At 42.8% G+C, this 15861-nt stretch overlaps 1 protein-coding gene across 1 annotated transcript in view; it reads right to left on the bottom strand.

Moving 5' to 3' along the window:
* UBE4B (ubiquitination factor E4B) overlaps positions 1–15861 on the bottom strand; it is a gene marked incomplete at its 5' end in the record, with an annotated part of 32298 nt that overhangs the window by 12080 nt on the left and 4357 nt on the right. The window contains 12 exons of the mRNA XM_083876995.1: positions 177–275; positions 392–508; positions 853–909; positions 2469–2552; positions 3496–3610; positions 4282–4382; positions 4879–5020; positions 9027–9255; positions 10068–10212; positions 10639–10726; positions 11250–11385; positions 14094–14271. Coding sequence (XP_083733121.1) covers positions 177–275; positions 392–508; positions 853–909; positions 2469–2552; positions 3496–3610; positions 4282–4382; positions 4879–5020; positions 9027–9255; positions 10068–10212; positions 10639–10726; positions 11250–11385; positions 14094–14271 — 1491 coding nt within the window. The remainder of the gene's footprint in view (positions 1–176; positions 276–391; positions 509–852; positions 910–2468; positions 2553–3495; positions 3611–4281; positions 4383–4878; positions 5021–9026; positions 9256–10067; positions 10213–10638; positions 10727–11249; positions 11386–14093; positions 14272–15861) is intronic.

The raw sequence follows: 15861 nt of genomic DNA, 5'->3' as shown, positions 1-15861 counted from the left end.
TTAGAGAAATATTTGTAGCACTCCAATATTTTTCCCCCAATTCATTTCAGCCATATCCTGAAAGATTTGTGGTTTAAGACAGAAGCTAATTTTTTAATACTATATTCTTCATCTATGTCAAGACCAAAAAGCCCACCACATATTATGCTCTTTTTTAAAGGAATGAGAATACTCACCCTTGCTAGTTCCAGGTAATGCTGCAAAGACTGGCTGACAACCCGGGTGTTCTCAAGAGTAATGGCAGGCCCTGAGAAGTACTTTTCAACTACTTTGTTCTGAAAGTAAGATGAATATTGGCAAATGTATCAAAATGTTCTGAGGAAGCAAAAAATCCCCCTCAAAACAAAAGAACCCCACCATGCTATTGCCAACATCCTTCTGTGCCACTTACATCATCCTCAGCAAAGACAGACAGACTGAAGAAGGCTCCAAGGTAGGAAAGTCTTTGCAGTTCCCTTCCTGCGCCTGTGCTTAAAGATTTAGGCAACCACAAGGGCAAAGAGACAACCTAAAAATAGGAGAAACAGCAAGTTCTTCAAAGCTGCCGTGTCAGCCATCCTGCCTTGTCACCTTCCAGAGTCTGCCACACACCCCCCAACACCAGCCATGGCAACATGGAAATATCTCCTCAGTGCTCCAGCAACACAAGCAACTCATGTTTGTCCGGGGTTTAATAAATTCTCAGGGTGAAGGACTCCCTCTGACAGCTTCATTTAAATTATTGTTTTGCAGGAGAGGCTCCAGTAGCTCTTGCTTAGAGTTCTGGAGAACATTGATCAACAGGGACTGTACACCACCAAAATAAGTGACATGGTTCTTTTAACTTGAAAAACTCAAACTGGAGACACTCACCAAACTGCACATGGGGTGTGTTTTCCCAAACTTGATTTCACAAAGTTCACATAGTGCCTACAACGAAATTCCAGTAAAAATTACTTTTTGGAGTAATTCTTAAGTAACCTGTCTGCAATAAATAAGCTCACTATGACAAACGGCTGAAAGAGCAGAACCTTTCTCCCTGGATCAGTGGAAAAACTTCACAATCACAGTGAAGATGTCCAAAGAGAACTAAAGCACACCCTGCTCTCATTTTAGCTTTTACATCTGCTCCAAGTTGTCTCAAAAAAGCCAACAGGTCTCACAGGATAACAAATTATTGCACTTATTTCAAGAATTAGCTGTGCTAATTGTTGTTTGCTCAGAACATGACAATGCCTATGCTGGACTCCTGACCTGCCCCATTAAAACCAGTAACAATAATAAAAGGAGCAATTGTTTAACCCATACACCAAGGCCTTTGTCTTCTGAATCAGAGTGGAAAAACGTCAGATGAGCACAGAACCCAGGAACAAAGAATCCTACCCAAGATCTCCAGCTCACTTTCAACTGCAGCGCAGAAAGAAGCAAACAGTTGTGAGAGAGAATTCTGGAAACACAAAGACTCTGCTGGCTGTCCCACCTGTCCTGGGTTACATCTTCTCAGTCCTCACTTATACTACAGTGAGTAACTACTACTCCATCCTTCTGTGGCATACTGGGCCAACCAGAGATAAGGAAAGACTCATTTTCAAGCAGCTCTTCTTTGCAGCCAGCAGCCAAATCTGTAGCAGTTCACAGATTGGGAGCATAACAAAAGAGCAGGAAAACCCAAAACCAGAAAAATTAGTGGGTTTTTTTACCAAGTACCAGAATTACTTGGTCAGTTTGATTTGCAGCACCCCAGCCCAGCTGATTTCCTTCAGTACAAATTAAACCTGAGATGCAGCAGCCCTTTTTGGCATCATACCCTGAAGATCCTAAAAGGGTCTGAAGGTGTTAAGTTGACAATGCTCAATTTACCAAGAATCCAACTTGCTCCTTGGTGGCCAAACACACTTTAAAAAGACTGGTTTGTTTTGTCAATAAAAGCAGCAGGAGGGAAGCAGACTTAGGACTAAAGTATGAATTTTAAAAAGACTAAAAATAACCCCCTCAACTTTTCAGCCAGGGAATATTAAAATATTTTTCTCAGTAGATAGACTCCAATTCAAATAATTTGAGGTTTAATGCAACCTATTTGAGTTTCCTCACATACAAAAGTTAAATCCAAACATACAGTGCTATGTATATCAGGTGTTATTCCCCAGGCTTAAACTGAGTGGAGTTTATTGGGATTTTATAACCATCCACTATAGTTATGCATGATGACATCCATACATTTGATTAATTTCATATAAATACACACAAACATTTGAGTAGTCCACTATACAAACAGTCTTCATCAAGCTTAAGACATTATTGGCCTCACACTCTGCTGAATTTTTAATGTTCTTTACACATCTCATGCCCCATTAATCTTCTGACAGAAGTTTAATAGCAATCCACTAACCAAAAATAATTCCCCAAAATGTTGAAGTGTTATCTTGATTGGAATCTGCATGTTATCAGTGAACACAAAGGAGCTGCTTCTAGAAATGGACAGTCCTTACCATAAGGGGATATTTAAAATTGTCACTATCGAGGGAGCACTCTTTGGAAGCCACAGCCAGGCCTTGTAAGATGGGAATAAAGATCTGTAAAAACACAAGTAAATTACTTTACTGAAGAACAGGAAGCAATCAAATTATCCTATTGCCTTACAAAGCATAAACTAAGATTTATTTTTTTATATTTTTTCTAATTTTTATCAGTTAAGCCTTTAGAGAGTGTCCAAAACTAAAACCCAACTTGTTTGCTGGAGCAATGGGCTGTTGCTCCACTGAATTCTCTGCAAGCAAGTCCTGAGTGTGTTGCAGACACAAACAAAGCTCTGTACAGGTGTCCAACAGCCTATTGCCCAAATGGGGATTAATTTTTTTGTCTGGACACTTGGGGCAATAACACAGCTCTGATTTTGTATGATGTGTAAGCTGGTAAAGATAATAAGCAGCAGTCAAGGGTTGTTAGGAAAGAGGAAGTGACTTGACAGGAACTTGTTAATCAGAAGTAATTATATCCATTTAGTTAAGTCCCAATGGCACAGTTCTCACAAGTACACCCTCACAAAACAAACCCAGAGTAATTTTGCAACAACAACAACAACAACAACAACAACAACAGGAGTCCCACTGAATTTTAAAGTATATTGTGTTGCCCCTGTGAAGAGACAAAAAAATATAATTAAATCATATTCCAGAAAAGCACTATACAGGTGGCCATGTGCCTCTTCTCCAGGGCAGGACCTCCAACACTTTTACAATTGCTTTTTGTCAGTCTTAAATGTACTTTCAACTACATGAACTCTACTAAAAGGAGTCCAGACAGAAACATGAAATACTGAAAGTCAGCCTTTTGCACAAAATGCTAAATGAGTTAAAAAAAGAACAAACCCAAACTCCAATTGCTTTAACAGGCTGCTAGTCCTAGAGGTAACGGGTAGAGAACTACCAGACACTGACTAAAGGTTTGGAATCCCCTCTCCTGGATACTGCAAATTATAAAACCACGTGCTACAGCTATTTTTTACCCAAGCCTTACCTGTTTGAACACCTCTTCATCCTGGTAAGTTGTTCTCACCAACTCTTGAATGAAGCCAAAGGGGAGATTCCTACACAGCATATATGGTACCAGCAGAGACTGCTGCTGCAATGACCTTAATTTGTATTCAAAAAGAAAATTAAAATCTACTGATTATCTGCAGTAAAACGTCAGAGCAGTCAGAGGCAAGGATGTGCCTGTAACACATTATCAGTGTGTGGATTCACCTATTCCTCTCACAGGTAACTAATCCTGTCTGCTCAAGTTACTTGGGGAAAGGTTATTCTCAAACAGAGGCTGTTGCCAACATCACACTTCAGTTAAGGAGGCTGGAAGGAAACAACAGCTTCTCTGTAGTAATTGGTTGCTCCTTCTACCCCCTCTAATAAAAAGAAACCCACTTTGTTAAGCTCAACTGGTGAAGAAACAACATTTTTTAACATGTGTTTTTCCAGATTAAAGAAGAACGTGACATTAGTCTTTTCTGAATTAATGCAGTCATTATTTTTAACATCACTTTTAACTCCTTCCTAGCAGTTTGAAAGGAGTGCCTCTTCTCTTCCCAGCCCCTGCTCCCCATTTAAACTGGCTGATTTTACCCAAACGCAGTTAGAAAACACTCAGACTGCTCCCCACCAGCTCATCACTTGTAAAGCAACAAACTACTCCTCTGGCACATAATTCTCCTGCTCCAACGACTGATCTTAGTTTTCTTATCTGATGCTCAGAATAAAACAAGGCTCCTGGGGCAGCCTGACCCCCCTGAGGAACATCAGCTGGATTTACCTTGGTTGTGTTAAGGATCCCTGGAGCACCAGAGCAGCGTGGGAAATGCACTGGGATCGGATGTTGCTCAGTAACTGGCTGACTGTTGGCTGGCTACACATCTGACAAAAAAAACTTTATTTTAATACAAACCAGGAATTAAATACAGAACACACAGGAAAGACGATAAATGTATTTGTGCATATAAATGTAATATGCACACTAAGGTTAGAACTACTCCAGGTAAAACCTTCCAGATTATATACAAGCAGTGTTGGTTGGTTGTTTTTATCCAAGAAGAAAAAGCTTGGAGTAGAATACAGAACACTGACAGGGAGCTGGTCTCACAAAAATGTTTTACACAGAATAAACTTGGATAAAATGTAGTAGATCAAAAGGGGAAGGATGATTTCTAAGAGTGCTTATTTCAGAGAAATAAAATACATGCACCATTCAAATTTGATGAATTAACAAGTGAAGGGCCCAAATAAATTGAATAAATCTATTTCTACAACAAAGGCATTAAGAAGAAATATAATTCCCACCAACTTTCCCCACTGAAGAGTCAGAGGAGTGTTTGTGACAGCCCTGACACAACCTCACTCATCTGAAACATACCTTTGGTGCTTTTCTCTCCTCTATTCCAACCCTGTCAAAACACTCAATGAGGTAGTTCAGCATCTCTGTCTCCTTACAGTTTTCAATGGTGAAGTGGTCACTGCAGGAATCGGAAACACTCGAGCTGCCAGAGCCTCCCACACTTTAAAACACACAGAAAGCAGAAACAGAGCATTCAGCAGAGTTCTTCACCTGTGCACAAACCATTCATGAACACTCCATCCCATCACACACATGGCTCAGTGATTCAGGGCATTTCTGTGATAATTCAGGTCATTTCTGTGATCTATGGAGAGCTCTCCACGTGTCCAGCCCTGCAAGTCCAGAGCTGTAAATGCCGTATTTAACAAGTGCCTCAAAGACAGCCACAAGGTGCATAAATCTGATGGGAATCACTAAATCCTGGTCTCACAGTGCAGCAAAGAAAACAAACAGCCCTGGAGTGGTACCTGACACCACAGCCCTTCCATGCCACTGCTCAGAATGGCAGAAATGTCACAGTTCTGTTAACAGCACCAAGGCACAGGAGGCAGGAGCCTCCCACTGCTGAGAAGAGACCTGGGCTGACACAACCACTTCTGGTGCTCTAAGGAAGAAGAACCAATAAAACAGGCAATACATCCAAGCTGCTGCTGCTTTTGACACTCCCTCACTCAAGACCATTTAATTTCAGTTCAGTAAAATACATCATTTCATTAGGCACCACAGCCTCAGTGGGGAAAACACTGAAAACACAAAAACTAAACCCACAAAACCAAAATCATCCTTGAGAGGAGAGAAATTGAACACAGAAGTGAGAACAGACCCACAACTCTGAATCTCAGACTTGTTATCTCAACGAAATTCTTCTCTACATAACAGCTCGACAAAGCTAATTAAAAGCAACATCCTCGTTTTGCAGAAGAGACTAAAAACATTAAATATTCACTTTTATGTAAATGAAATCTAAAAACCAGCAATTACTTGGATGGTCTGCTGCAGTTCTCAAAGAAAAGTCTGTGTACAGTCAGGATAGATTTGTATGAAGACCAATTTATAAGCCCCAGATCTTAAACTGGAAAATAAGACTACTGGTTTCCTTAAATGCAGCTTTTAAAAAACGTATTTAAAACTACAAACTGGAACCAAAAAATAATTTACATTTCTATAATTGAGCCACACAAATCTATTGTGCAAACTTTACAGTCCAAGCAATAAATCCAGGAAAGGTTATTGCTGTTCACATGCTGAGCTACCAGATGCTTAAGAAACACAACATTCTAATAGCAGCAATCTCTGTTTGCAGAGAGATGTTTTCAGTTATTCAATTAAAACTAATCCATGTAAAACACAGCTCTATTGAAATAGTGCTCAGTAACCACAAAATCATGCACATGGGGTTTTTTTAATGGTCTCTTTTTTAAACCTCTCAGCTTCTCATATCCAGCTTAAAAAATACCCTTTTAAGAACATAAATTGATATGAAAACCTGCTAGTTCTACAGTCATTCTGCTAAAGGTGTTCACTGCAGCAGTAACTCCAGTATTCTAACACAAACACTGAAGGTCTTGGTGTTTTCAGCAGGCCAGTTGTTGCAGAGCTGTTCAGCCACTGTGTTTATATTCCAACAACTTACTGCTGCCTGCAAAATGCCAGGGCACAGTAAACACACTAAAACCCCGGGAGCACAGCAGAAACCCAACCCAAAGCTTGGCAACTCAATCCAACATTTGGATTGAATCACCAACAGGATAAAAACTAAAAAAAAAACAACAGAGGGGAAAATAATCCTAAATTCCACATACACAAAGCCCTCCTACAGGTGTGTTATCAAGTTCACCCTCCTGAAATCAGATTAGAAAAGAGGAGATGGCACTTGGAAGGGGCATGTGAACCCTTGTCCCCATTTCCCAGTTTTCCATAGGAAAACAGACACATGAGGTACCAGGGATTTCAAATTACAGCCAGGGGCAAATACTGTTCCTTCTACTCACACAGCCCAAGAGAGGCTCCATCAAACATCACCTCAGAGCCACGTTCATTAGGCCTGGAAGACTGAGTGATGAACATTTCCCTTAGTCACATCTCCAAAGGAGAGCTGACTAACTGCACTCATTACACATGTTTACACCTAACGAGGCAGCCAAGTCACACCCTCGGCTTCAGCTCTTCCCCAAATTACTCTGAAGATCACTTGGCACTACACAGGCTGTTAGTTCCTAAACAACCAAACATGCAGGTTATGTTCTCTTTCTCCAATACCTGGACCCAAACTGGACACAAGAAAAATCATCGTCTTCATTTTCTTCATCACTACTGTCCTCAGACACATCAGAAACACCAAGAAGGAGGAGGGAGAAAGGGTTCTCGTATAAACTACCACAACAAAAATGGAAAAGGCCATCAGATTTTTTTTAAGCCAGAAGAAAAGGTAAATGGTAGCTTTTCTTTTTAGGTCTGTGAAAAATCGTCTTCTCTAAACATGCAGACAATGGGTAACCCTGTGTTAGTAAAACCAGGACCACAGTAACATGCTCTGTTACAGCACTAAAAGTTACTCAGGTACCATGAACACCACACATCTACAACCCAAAAATTGAAAAAGAATTTTTGAGACCAAATAAAAATTATGGCTGAAGTGGAATGTTTAGACATGACTGAATAATAAATATTACAATTCTAGGCTAATGACTTTAAAGCCGTGGTCTCAAAACCTCATGTCTTTGTTTCTCCCTCCTGCAGGAATAAGGGATTCCAGGAACAGCCAAGAGAAGAAAAGCAGTGGCACTTAGCCTGGCATTCTGAACTATGCTGATGTGTAATTTAAATCTGTGCACCAGGGAATCAAATCCAACCCAGCCCAGCAAGTAACAGCATTCAACAAATTAACTAAGGCCCTACTGAGGAAACTGATTTTGGAGCAGGAGTTTTATGTGGTTTCCCATCCAGCAGCAGCAACTGAACAGAAACCTTATAGTTTAACTGGAATGGATCTATGAAGAGGAAGAAATTAAAACCATATTGCTACCTTTAAAGTAATTACATCACACCTCAAATGCACACAAGCAGGTCAGAGACACCTGGTTAGCAAGTCAAGCCATTAGCACAAACCCAAAAACCAACTCGGGGTGAGTGGGGTGAGCTCAGCACAAGGGTAAGTTGTTCCATCCTGCAGGCTGATGCAAGCACAGCCAGCAGAGCACACAGCAAGCACACTCTGCTCTGGTGCAGTACCTAGGAGGGATCCTGCTCTGCAAGGAGGGACGCCTGCGCCAGGCTCCGGGGGAAGATGCACCGAGCAAAGGCAGAGCCGTGGGCCTGTGTCGGGATGGGACGGCTGGCACGGCTGCAGGGCCAGCAGCCACAGCTGTAGGGCCAGGAGAAGTGGCTGCAGGGCCAGGAGAAGTGGCTGCAGGGCCTGGAGAAGTGGCTGCAGGGCCTGGAGAAGTGGCTGCAGGGCCTGCAGGACGGGCTGGGATGGGGAGGCTCGGGGAGCGAGGGCCGGCAGAGGGATGTGTCACGGTGTAGGGGCGGTACCGAGGAGAGCAAGGCTGTGAGCACCAGGGGCTGCCAGAAATGGGAGGAGGCACTGCTGGGGTGGACACTGAACTGGCTGGTGGGGTAAGAGATGAACCAGTCATTGGTACAAAGCTTGTGAAATTGGTAGGAGGAGCTGGACTAGTCCCATAGAGACTAAACCAGTTACAGGGGAAAAAGAAAAAAAAAACAAAGAGCGATAATTTAGGATGTGCAGAAAAAAGGGTGAAAAAGATAAAATGAGCAAGAGAAGTTCTTGCCCTTCTGATGATTCTTCAGCAATATTTTTGCAGTTCACACACATTATTCTTTTCTACTGTTGTTGAATGAAACTATGTCACAATCTACACACTTTTAAAAGTCATGGCCTTCGTAATGCAAGTTAGGGAGACTTCTCAGCAGAAAACAGTTACATGGCTTGAATCTATCAAATACATTCCATGGCATATATTTCCATGGCAGTGTAATCAAAAATGGTGAAATGGAGGAACACTCACATGAAGAAAGAGTGAAAGACTTTAAAAATCCATCCTATTTATTGTTCTTGGGACACTTCTATGCCCTTTTTCTCTCTTCTAGTCTACCAACCAGCATTCAAGTGAAATCAGCATTCAGTTACAATCAGAAGTCACCTGGACAACGAGCTGGAACCAAAGGAGCCCACATTACAGAACATGGGGCTGCTGCCAGGGTTGGAGCCCATGTTTAGGATGAGGCTTCTGTCGGGAGAGCGGGCAGCGGCAGCGATGGGCTGCGAGGTGGCTGTCAGGCTGGCAAAGGGGTTCTCGTCCCTTGCCTGGGTGGACATCATCAGCACTTCCATCAAAATCTGCCCAATCAAGTCCTTAAAATCTGAAAACACTGTTAAGAAGAAGAGAATCAGTATCCTCACCTCTGTCTTCACCTACACAGGAGTTAGGTGTAAATATTAGCAGAGAAAAAAAGGACAGAAGCAGAAGTGAGTGCTGGCTTTGGCAAAAACAACCCACTGACACATCTGTAATTATCACTGTCTTTATAAACCTAAGTCCTGGAATTACAGCTACACAAAAAATAGAGCCTTTATGGAAAGACAGAAGATCACAGATGATCTAATGCTCCTATAGTTAGTTATTAAAGTTGTCTTGTGTGTTACACTCATTTTCCCATCCTGCTGTTGAGCTGGGCTCAAAGCCCTGCTGTGTCAAAGAAAGGAAAACAAAATATGCACATACCCCACACAGAAAATAACAATTGTTTTGATCATATCTTACAGCTAACATGGAATATAGACTCTGTTACATAAAATAATCAGCAATTTTTGGCTTATCAAATTAACTGCTAGATGTCTACCATGATGCAAGACAATCCTTTAACTCACTAAAATGTTTCTAAAAAATAACCTGAAGCAGCAATGTGCTCTGGATCCACACATTATTTTGAGGACATAAAACACAATCAACAAGAGGAGAGCAACTGATCAAAACAGGAGCTATGAGCCATCAGTCCCACATTCCTGCTCCAGGATTCCATTTCCTGCTACATCTGCTGACAGCAGATGTGGAAATTGGGCAGAGACCACAAGTAGGTGGTTCTGGTATTGCAGCAAAGGGATAAAAAGGTAAAAATAAAGAGTGGGGAACACGCCACTGAAGAGAAAGAACCCTGCCAGTGAGTCCTGCTCAGGTACTCACCTTCCTTTGGGTTCTGCTTGAACTGGGCAGAGAGTGAGTTCAGGAAAATGACGTCTCTGTCTCGGTCCTTCCAGGAGACTCTGAAGATCTTACAGACCAGCTGTAGAGCTTGTTCCTCTGACACTTCCGACCCTGACAGAGGCTCCTGGGGGGAACAAAACAATCAACACCTCGTTTGCACTTGCCTTAGTCAATGCATATGAGATAAATAAGGTGCAACAACCTTTCCAAATTGCTTTAAAAATGTTTCTTCAGGCCTCCTGTGTATTGAAAAATTGATGTGGGCGTTAATAGTTCACTTTTTTGTAAGATATAGAACAAATTACTTCCTTCAGTTTTCAAATATCTTTCGTAAACCAATTTGATACATCAAAATGCAGCTTTGATATTGGAAGTTTCGACCTTTTTTTTTCCCTTCACACAAATTTCAGTGAGAAAATGCAGTGAAGAAATAGTTTGCAGATGACAGCTGAGGGTCAGTTCCAGGATCAGCTCCATCCTCTCTAAAGCAGTTCAGTCTGTGGAGGGAGCTGAGCTCCTGCCTCCCCCGGGCAGCACAGCCCAGGCTCACCTTGTCTGTCAGACTCCGTTTCTCCCTGCGATCGTTCTCATCCACCTCCATGTTCTCAATTCCTGAATCCACATCTACCTGGGACATACTGCAGGTGGAAAGAAGAGAAAAACCCCATCAACTTGTAGAAAGCTGCAGACAGTCCTCTGTAAGATTGAAAGAGTGTCCCCTTAAGCAGGTGCAGCAGAGAAACAGCAATTAAAATCACTGGTTGATAAATGTTTCTCCAATTAAAATCACTGGTTGATAAATGTTTCTCATATTACATTTGAGTTCTAGATTTCTGCAGGAGGCAATACAAACTATTATTACACAGCTATCACATCCCACAACCTTTTTCTTTTAAACAGAGTAGCTGAATTATCCCCACCAGACATGCTCATCTCAATGTCTAAGGTAATGTTTTGTCTTTTACCACTTTAGGCCAGGAATTCCCATTAAAACCCAGCCAGGACAAGCATTACAGTGGCCTGAACACTGTATGGTTTTAAACATTAACCACCCTACTGCATTAACACAGCTGGGGGGAGAGAGGGCAGAGCCTTGTCCTGTAGGAGGCTGAACACCAGCACTGTGCCAGATCTGCCAGCTGTCACAAGCTGCATTTTTACCTTTTCTCACAGGAGACACTATCAATGTCCATGCTCTGAGACCGAGAGAGGGACTGAGATTGGGTTTCAAGGCTGTTTGATGGAGAACTGCTGAGGGAACTCACTCCTTCGCTGCTCTGGCTTCGGTGGGCTACTCCTAAAGAAAAGGCACCACCAAGATTACTGCTACAGCAGTGAGAAGGCACTACACGTTATTTGGATGGAAAAGGACAGGAAATACTGTTTTTCAATTCCAGCTCTTAACCATTCTTAGCAGTGCATTAGGAAATGAAAGTTAATAACCATACTGGACTACAGATAATCACATTTTTTACCTCCCCCTGCAGCAGCAATGTAGGAATGCTTACCTGCATTAAACAAAGATAAATTTGCATCCATGAAGTGCTCAGAGATTCACTCTTATAAAACTGATCTCTTATAAGATTGCTCTGTCTACTACCCTAAGACATCGTCAGAGCCCCTCTAGAGACTGTCCTATCAGAACAGGACTCAACACTGGGCCACTACAATGGAGTTACACCATCAGTTATAAAGGGGCAACAAATATTCCTGGAGTTCTTGATCTCTCCTCCTTCTTCCCAAAGAAAATCCAGCTAAATCAGTGGACAAAAGAGACCAGAGCAAACGGGGCTCACCAGGGCAAAGGAGTGCATTGTTCTGCATTCCTTTGGGGTCTTACTGCCAGCAAAATGTACTTTAACAGTGATGCTGCAGCACTCACTACCAGCCCTCCTCAACCCTCCCTACCACCTTTTCACACAGATCTTCCAGAATTTACTTGGATCTGTACTTTGCTAGATCAGGTGCACAATAAAATACCTGACACCTGAAGTTCCAGTTGTCACTGATAACACTGGGTTTAGGTTCTCTGAGGCATTTTCAACATAAAATACATACAAAATAATGATATTTTCCATGAAATTGATTCCTATGTCTGAGCTCACCACCACAGGCAACTCCTTAGAACAATGGATGCTTACAAGGACACAGTTCTGCTGGAGCTGCTCTCTGTGTGTCCAAATGAATTAAAATCCTCTGCAGTCACTTCAGTCTGCTGCTGAAAGGAGCTGCTGCAAAACCACCCAGCACTAGCTGAGTCTTCATTTATGCTACATAAACACACAAGATAAACTGTTATGGATGCTTTTCCCTGCTCCATTCCTCAGTTTAACCATCTCTCTTACCCTGATGTGAAAAAGACACACAATATTAAATAACTGCACAAATGGCACTGCAGGAAGCAAAGAGCAGAAACCCCAACTTTGGGTGATCAGCCAATGCAGTCAGTACAGCCAGGCATGTCCTGGGGAATTCCTAAAGCAGAAATCTCCAAGGCCTGCACTGCCTGAGCACTCCAAACCACAATAAAGCTGTCTGCCAACACCTGAGCCTTTCCACCTCCAGGTACACATTTCCACACCTCCTGCTCTGCTGGCAGGACTGTTTACCCAGTTGTGCCCTAGGAGGGATCAGGACCTCCTCTGTTTGAAAATCAAACATTTACTTTTCCTGGGTTAGTTTTCACTTGTATGAAGCCCACGGTCCCCCTCACCAGGCAGCTGCCACAGAGAGCAGAGGAACAAACACTCCTTTCAGCAGGAGTCAGGGCTCAGATGGAATAAAACAAGTCCTGTAACCACAGGCTGAGGGAACACAGGCAGTGAACTCTGCACTATTCTGGAAAAAAAACAGAAGTCACCTCCACCTCTGGGTTGCTGCCTTTAATCATCAGGGTGATACAGAGTGTTAAATTCCATCTGCAATGAGTTTATCTCAGGAAATGCTTTTGATACCTTTTATCTGTCCTGATTTGGATGCAAGGAAAGAAAACGAGCAGGAAGGAGTCACTTGTAGGTATTTCTGAACACTGCTGGAGTTAAACTGCAGGATTTAAGCTGTAAAATACTCCACTTGCCAAAGGGAAAACCAGAAAATTCAAGAAGCAAATAGGTAAATGCTAAGGAATTCTGCAAGCTCATCAGGGACCATTGGAAAAATGTTATTTCTATTAAACTATTAGAAATCATATTGAAAACCTGGTCAGAACCATCTTGGCACTTGTTTTGGGATGGTTTTGAGAATCTCTCAGCTTAGTAACACAACATGCAAAACAATTTAAGTTTTCAGATAAAGATCACAATGCTGGAAAACATATTAATTTGTCCTGATTTCTAAGTCAGATAATTTGGAATCAAAATTAATTTCTGTTAGGTCAAATGTGGTGTAAATACATGGATTTTGTCTTCACCTCTCTATAGAGCAGCCCTCCCAACTTCCCCTGCTCGCTGCATTGGTATGATTGTACCAGATCAGCTGCATCTTTTGAAATAAACACAATTTGTAAATATCCTGCTTGTATTCCCTCCAGTAAATAGTGAAATTGGCAAAGTGATGCAAAGCAGAAAGCAAATGCTTCATCCTTACACTGACAATGCCCAGCCACAGCTTGCTATTTTTAATTGTGCTGAATGCTTGCAACTAAAGATCAAAAATTAACTTGAGCCTGATTGCTAAAATGTACCTAGAAACCAATCAATAGAAACGGTGTTGCAAGACTTTAAAGGGATTTTCCTGCCTCCTTGACACATCTTTCCCATAATATTCCGTGACAATAAACTTTATTACAAACTTCCTCAAGCTTTGATAACCCATACTGTAAATGCCACAAGTTTACTCACACCTGGAAAAGAAGTGTAAATGGGATAAAATGGAAAACCATTCATTACTCGGAAGATTGAAACACAAAGTACATTTCATTCACGGTTTTGCAGCATTTGGTTGTGAAATGAGTTTCAGGGAGAGCAGCAGCAGCACCAAGGGAGGTGCCAGGGGCTGCCAGCCTACCTGATGCCCCGATGGGAGAGGTAGCTGGGGTCATGCTGTGCACGTTGAGGCCCAGGCTGTGCGAGGGTCCCGGGGCCGGGGCCGTGCCCGGGGGGGTCTCTCTCTGCGGGGACGTCAGCGGCGTGCTGGGCTGGGACGAGGAGCCCCCCGCCAGCCGGGCCAGGCGCCGCCGCCGGATCTGCGGGGAGAGAGGGCGGTGAATATTGTGTGTCTGCGGGGAGAGAGGGCAGTGAATATTGTGTGTCTGCAGGGGGAGAGGGCAGTGAGCACCCTGTGCCTGCAGGGGGGAGAGAGGGCAGTGAATATCGTGTGTCTGCAGGGGGGAGAGGGCAGTGAGCACCCTGTGTCTGCAGGGGGAGAGAACCCCAGTGAAACTGTGTGTCTGCAGGGGGAGAGAGGCTGGTGAGCACCCTGTGCCTGCAGGACTCTGAACCCTGTGTCTGCACGGATCTGCAGGGGGAGAGAGGCCAGTGAAACCCTGTGCCTGCAGGGATCTAACCCCCTGTGTCTGTCTGTAGGGATCTGCAGGAAAAGAGAGACCCACTGAACTCTGCATCTGTCTGCAGGGATCTGAGACCCTGTGCCTGCAAGGATCTGCAGGGAGAGAGAGGCCCAGTGAACCCCTGTGCCTGCAGGGCTCTGAACCCTGTGCCTACACGGCCAGTCCACCTGCAGCTCCGTGAGCACAGGGCTGGCTCCTGCAAAGGCAAACACTGAAGCCTCACCTGGAGCCTGCCCAGTGCCCAGTGCCTGCCCTGCCTTTGTTCTGTGTCACAGCACTACAGGTACCCCTCGTGTTTTAAACTTTAAATATGTCTTTGCTGCCTTGGAAAACCATTTGCACTGGGAATGTTTGTCCCTCGAGGGGTTGTGTAAGAGCAGTTTAACGTTTACTGCTCAGCAATTTCAAAACCTGCAATACTCCTCCCCATTTACTTTGGCATTTGACAAACCGTGTTAATGTGATAAAAGGGACAACACGAATGTGACCTTTGCTTTAATTTCACACCCCATGACACCAACACACCCGTGCTAAAGAAGATCCAGCTGAAAGTTATTCAAGACCACCACTGTCTAAATAAATCCAAAACAGAACTGCAACACCAAAAACATCATCCTGTGTGCTGGACAGGAGCACCTTGACAAGTAAAGACAGAGTAAAAAACATCCTCTTATCCCCTAGAAGGATTCCATCACAAAGAATTATTAAAACAGTTTTTGCATGTTACCTTTAAGAAAAGAAGCATCTGCCTTCAATATCCAACTACAGAAAACTGTTAGGAACCTAATTATTAAAAACAGTTTGTGATCACATAACACTAATATTATACACGAGAAATAAACAGATGAAATAAAACTTATAAAGCTAGATTTATAATGCTTCAAGCTTCACATAAACCAAAATCAGAAAATAAATGATTTATTATCACGGGCTGCCTCACAGGATCTGTGCCCAAAGCTGACATCTTTGGCTTGAAATAGGCCCCAAATAAAAGTATCATATTTGAGGATGTCAACTCCCTGCAAAAAAATCAGCAATTCCTGTTATTCTCTTTGTATTATGACACTCAAGCATTGCACACAACTTAAAAGTTTTCATTTCTGCTCACAGGCCTAAAGAACTGCCAGGCAACTGAAAGGGTGAACAAAAGATTTGTGTCAAGTCAATGTCTACACTACATTGCTGTACCATTTAATGGCCTGTGAAACCTACTCCAACAGGAGGAAGAACAGATCAAATTAAATCAGACTTCAGAAACTGTGGGGA

The sequence above is a fragment of the Zosterops lateralis genome, assembly GCF_965231275.1.
Source record: "Zosterops lateralis genome assembly, chromosome: 22".
Classification (NCBI taxonomy): Eukaryota; Metazoa; Chordata; class Aves; order Passeriformes; family Zosteropidae; genus Zosterops; species Zosterops lateralis.
Note: the sequence above shows the minus strand (reverse complement) of the source record. Positions and strands in the feature narration are given on the sequence as shown.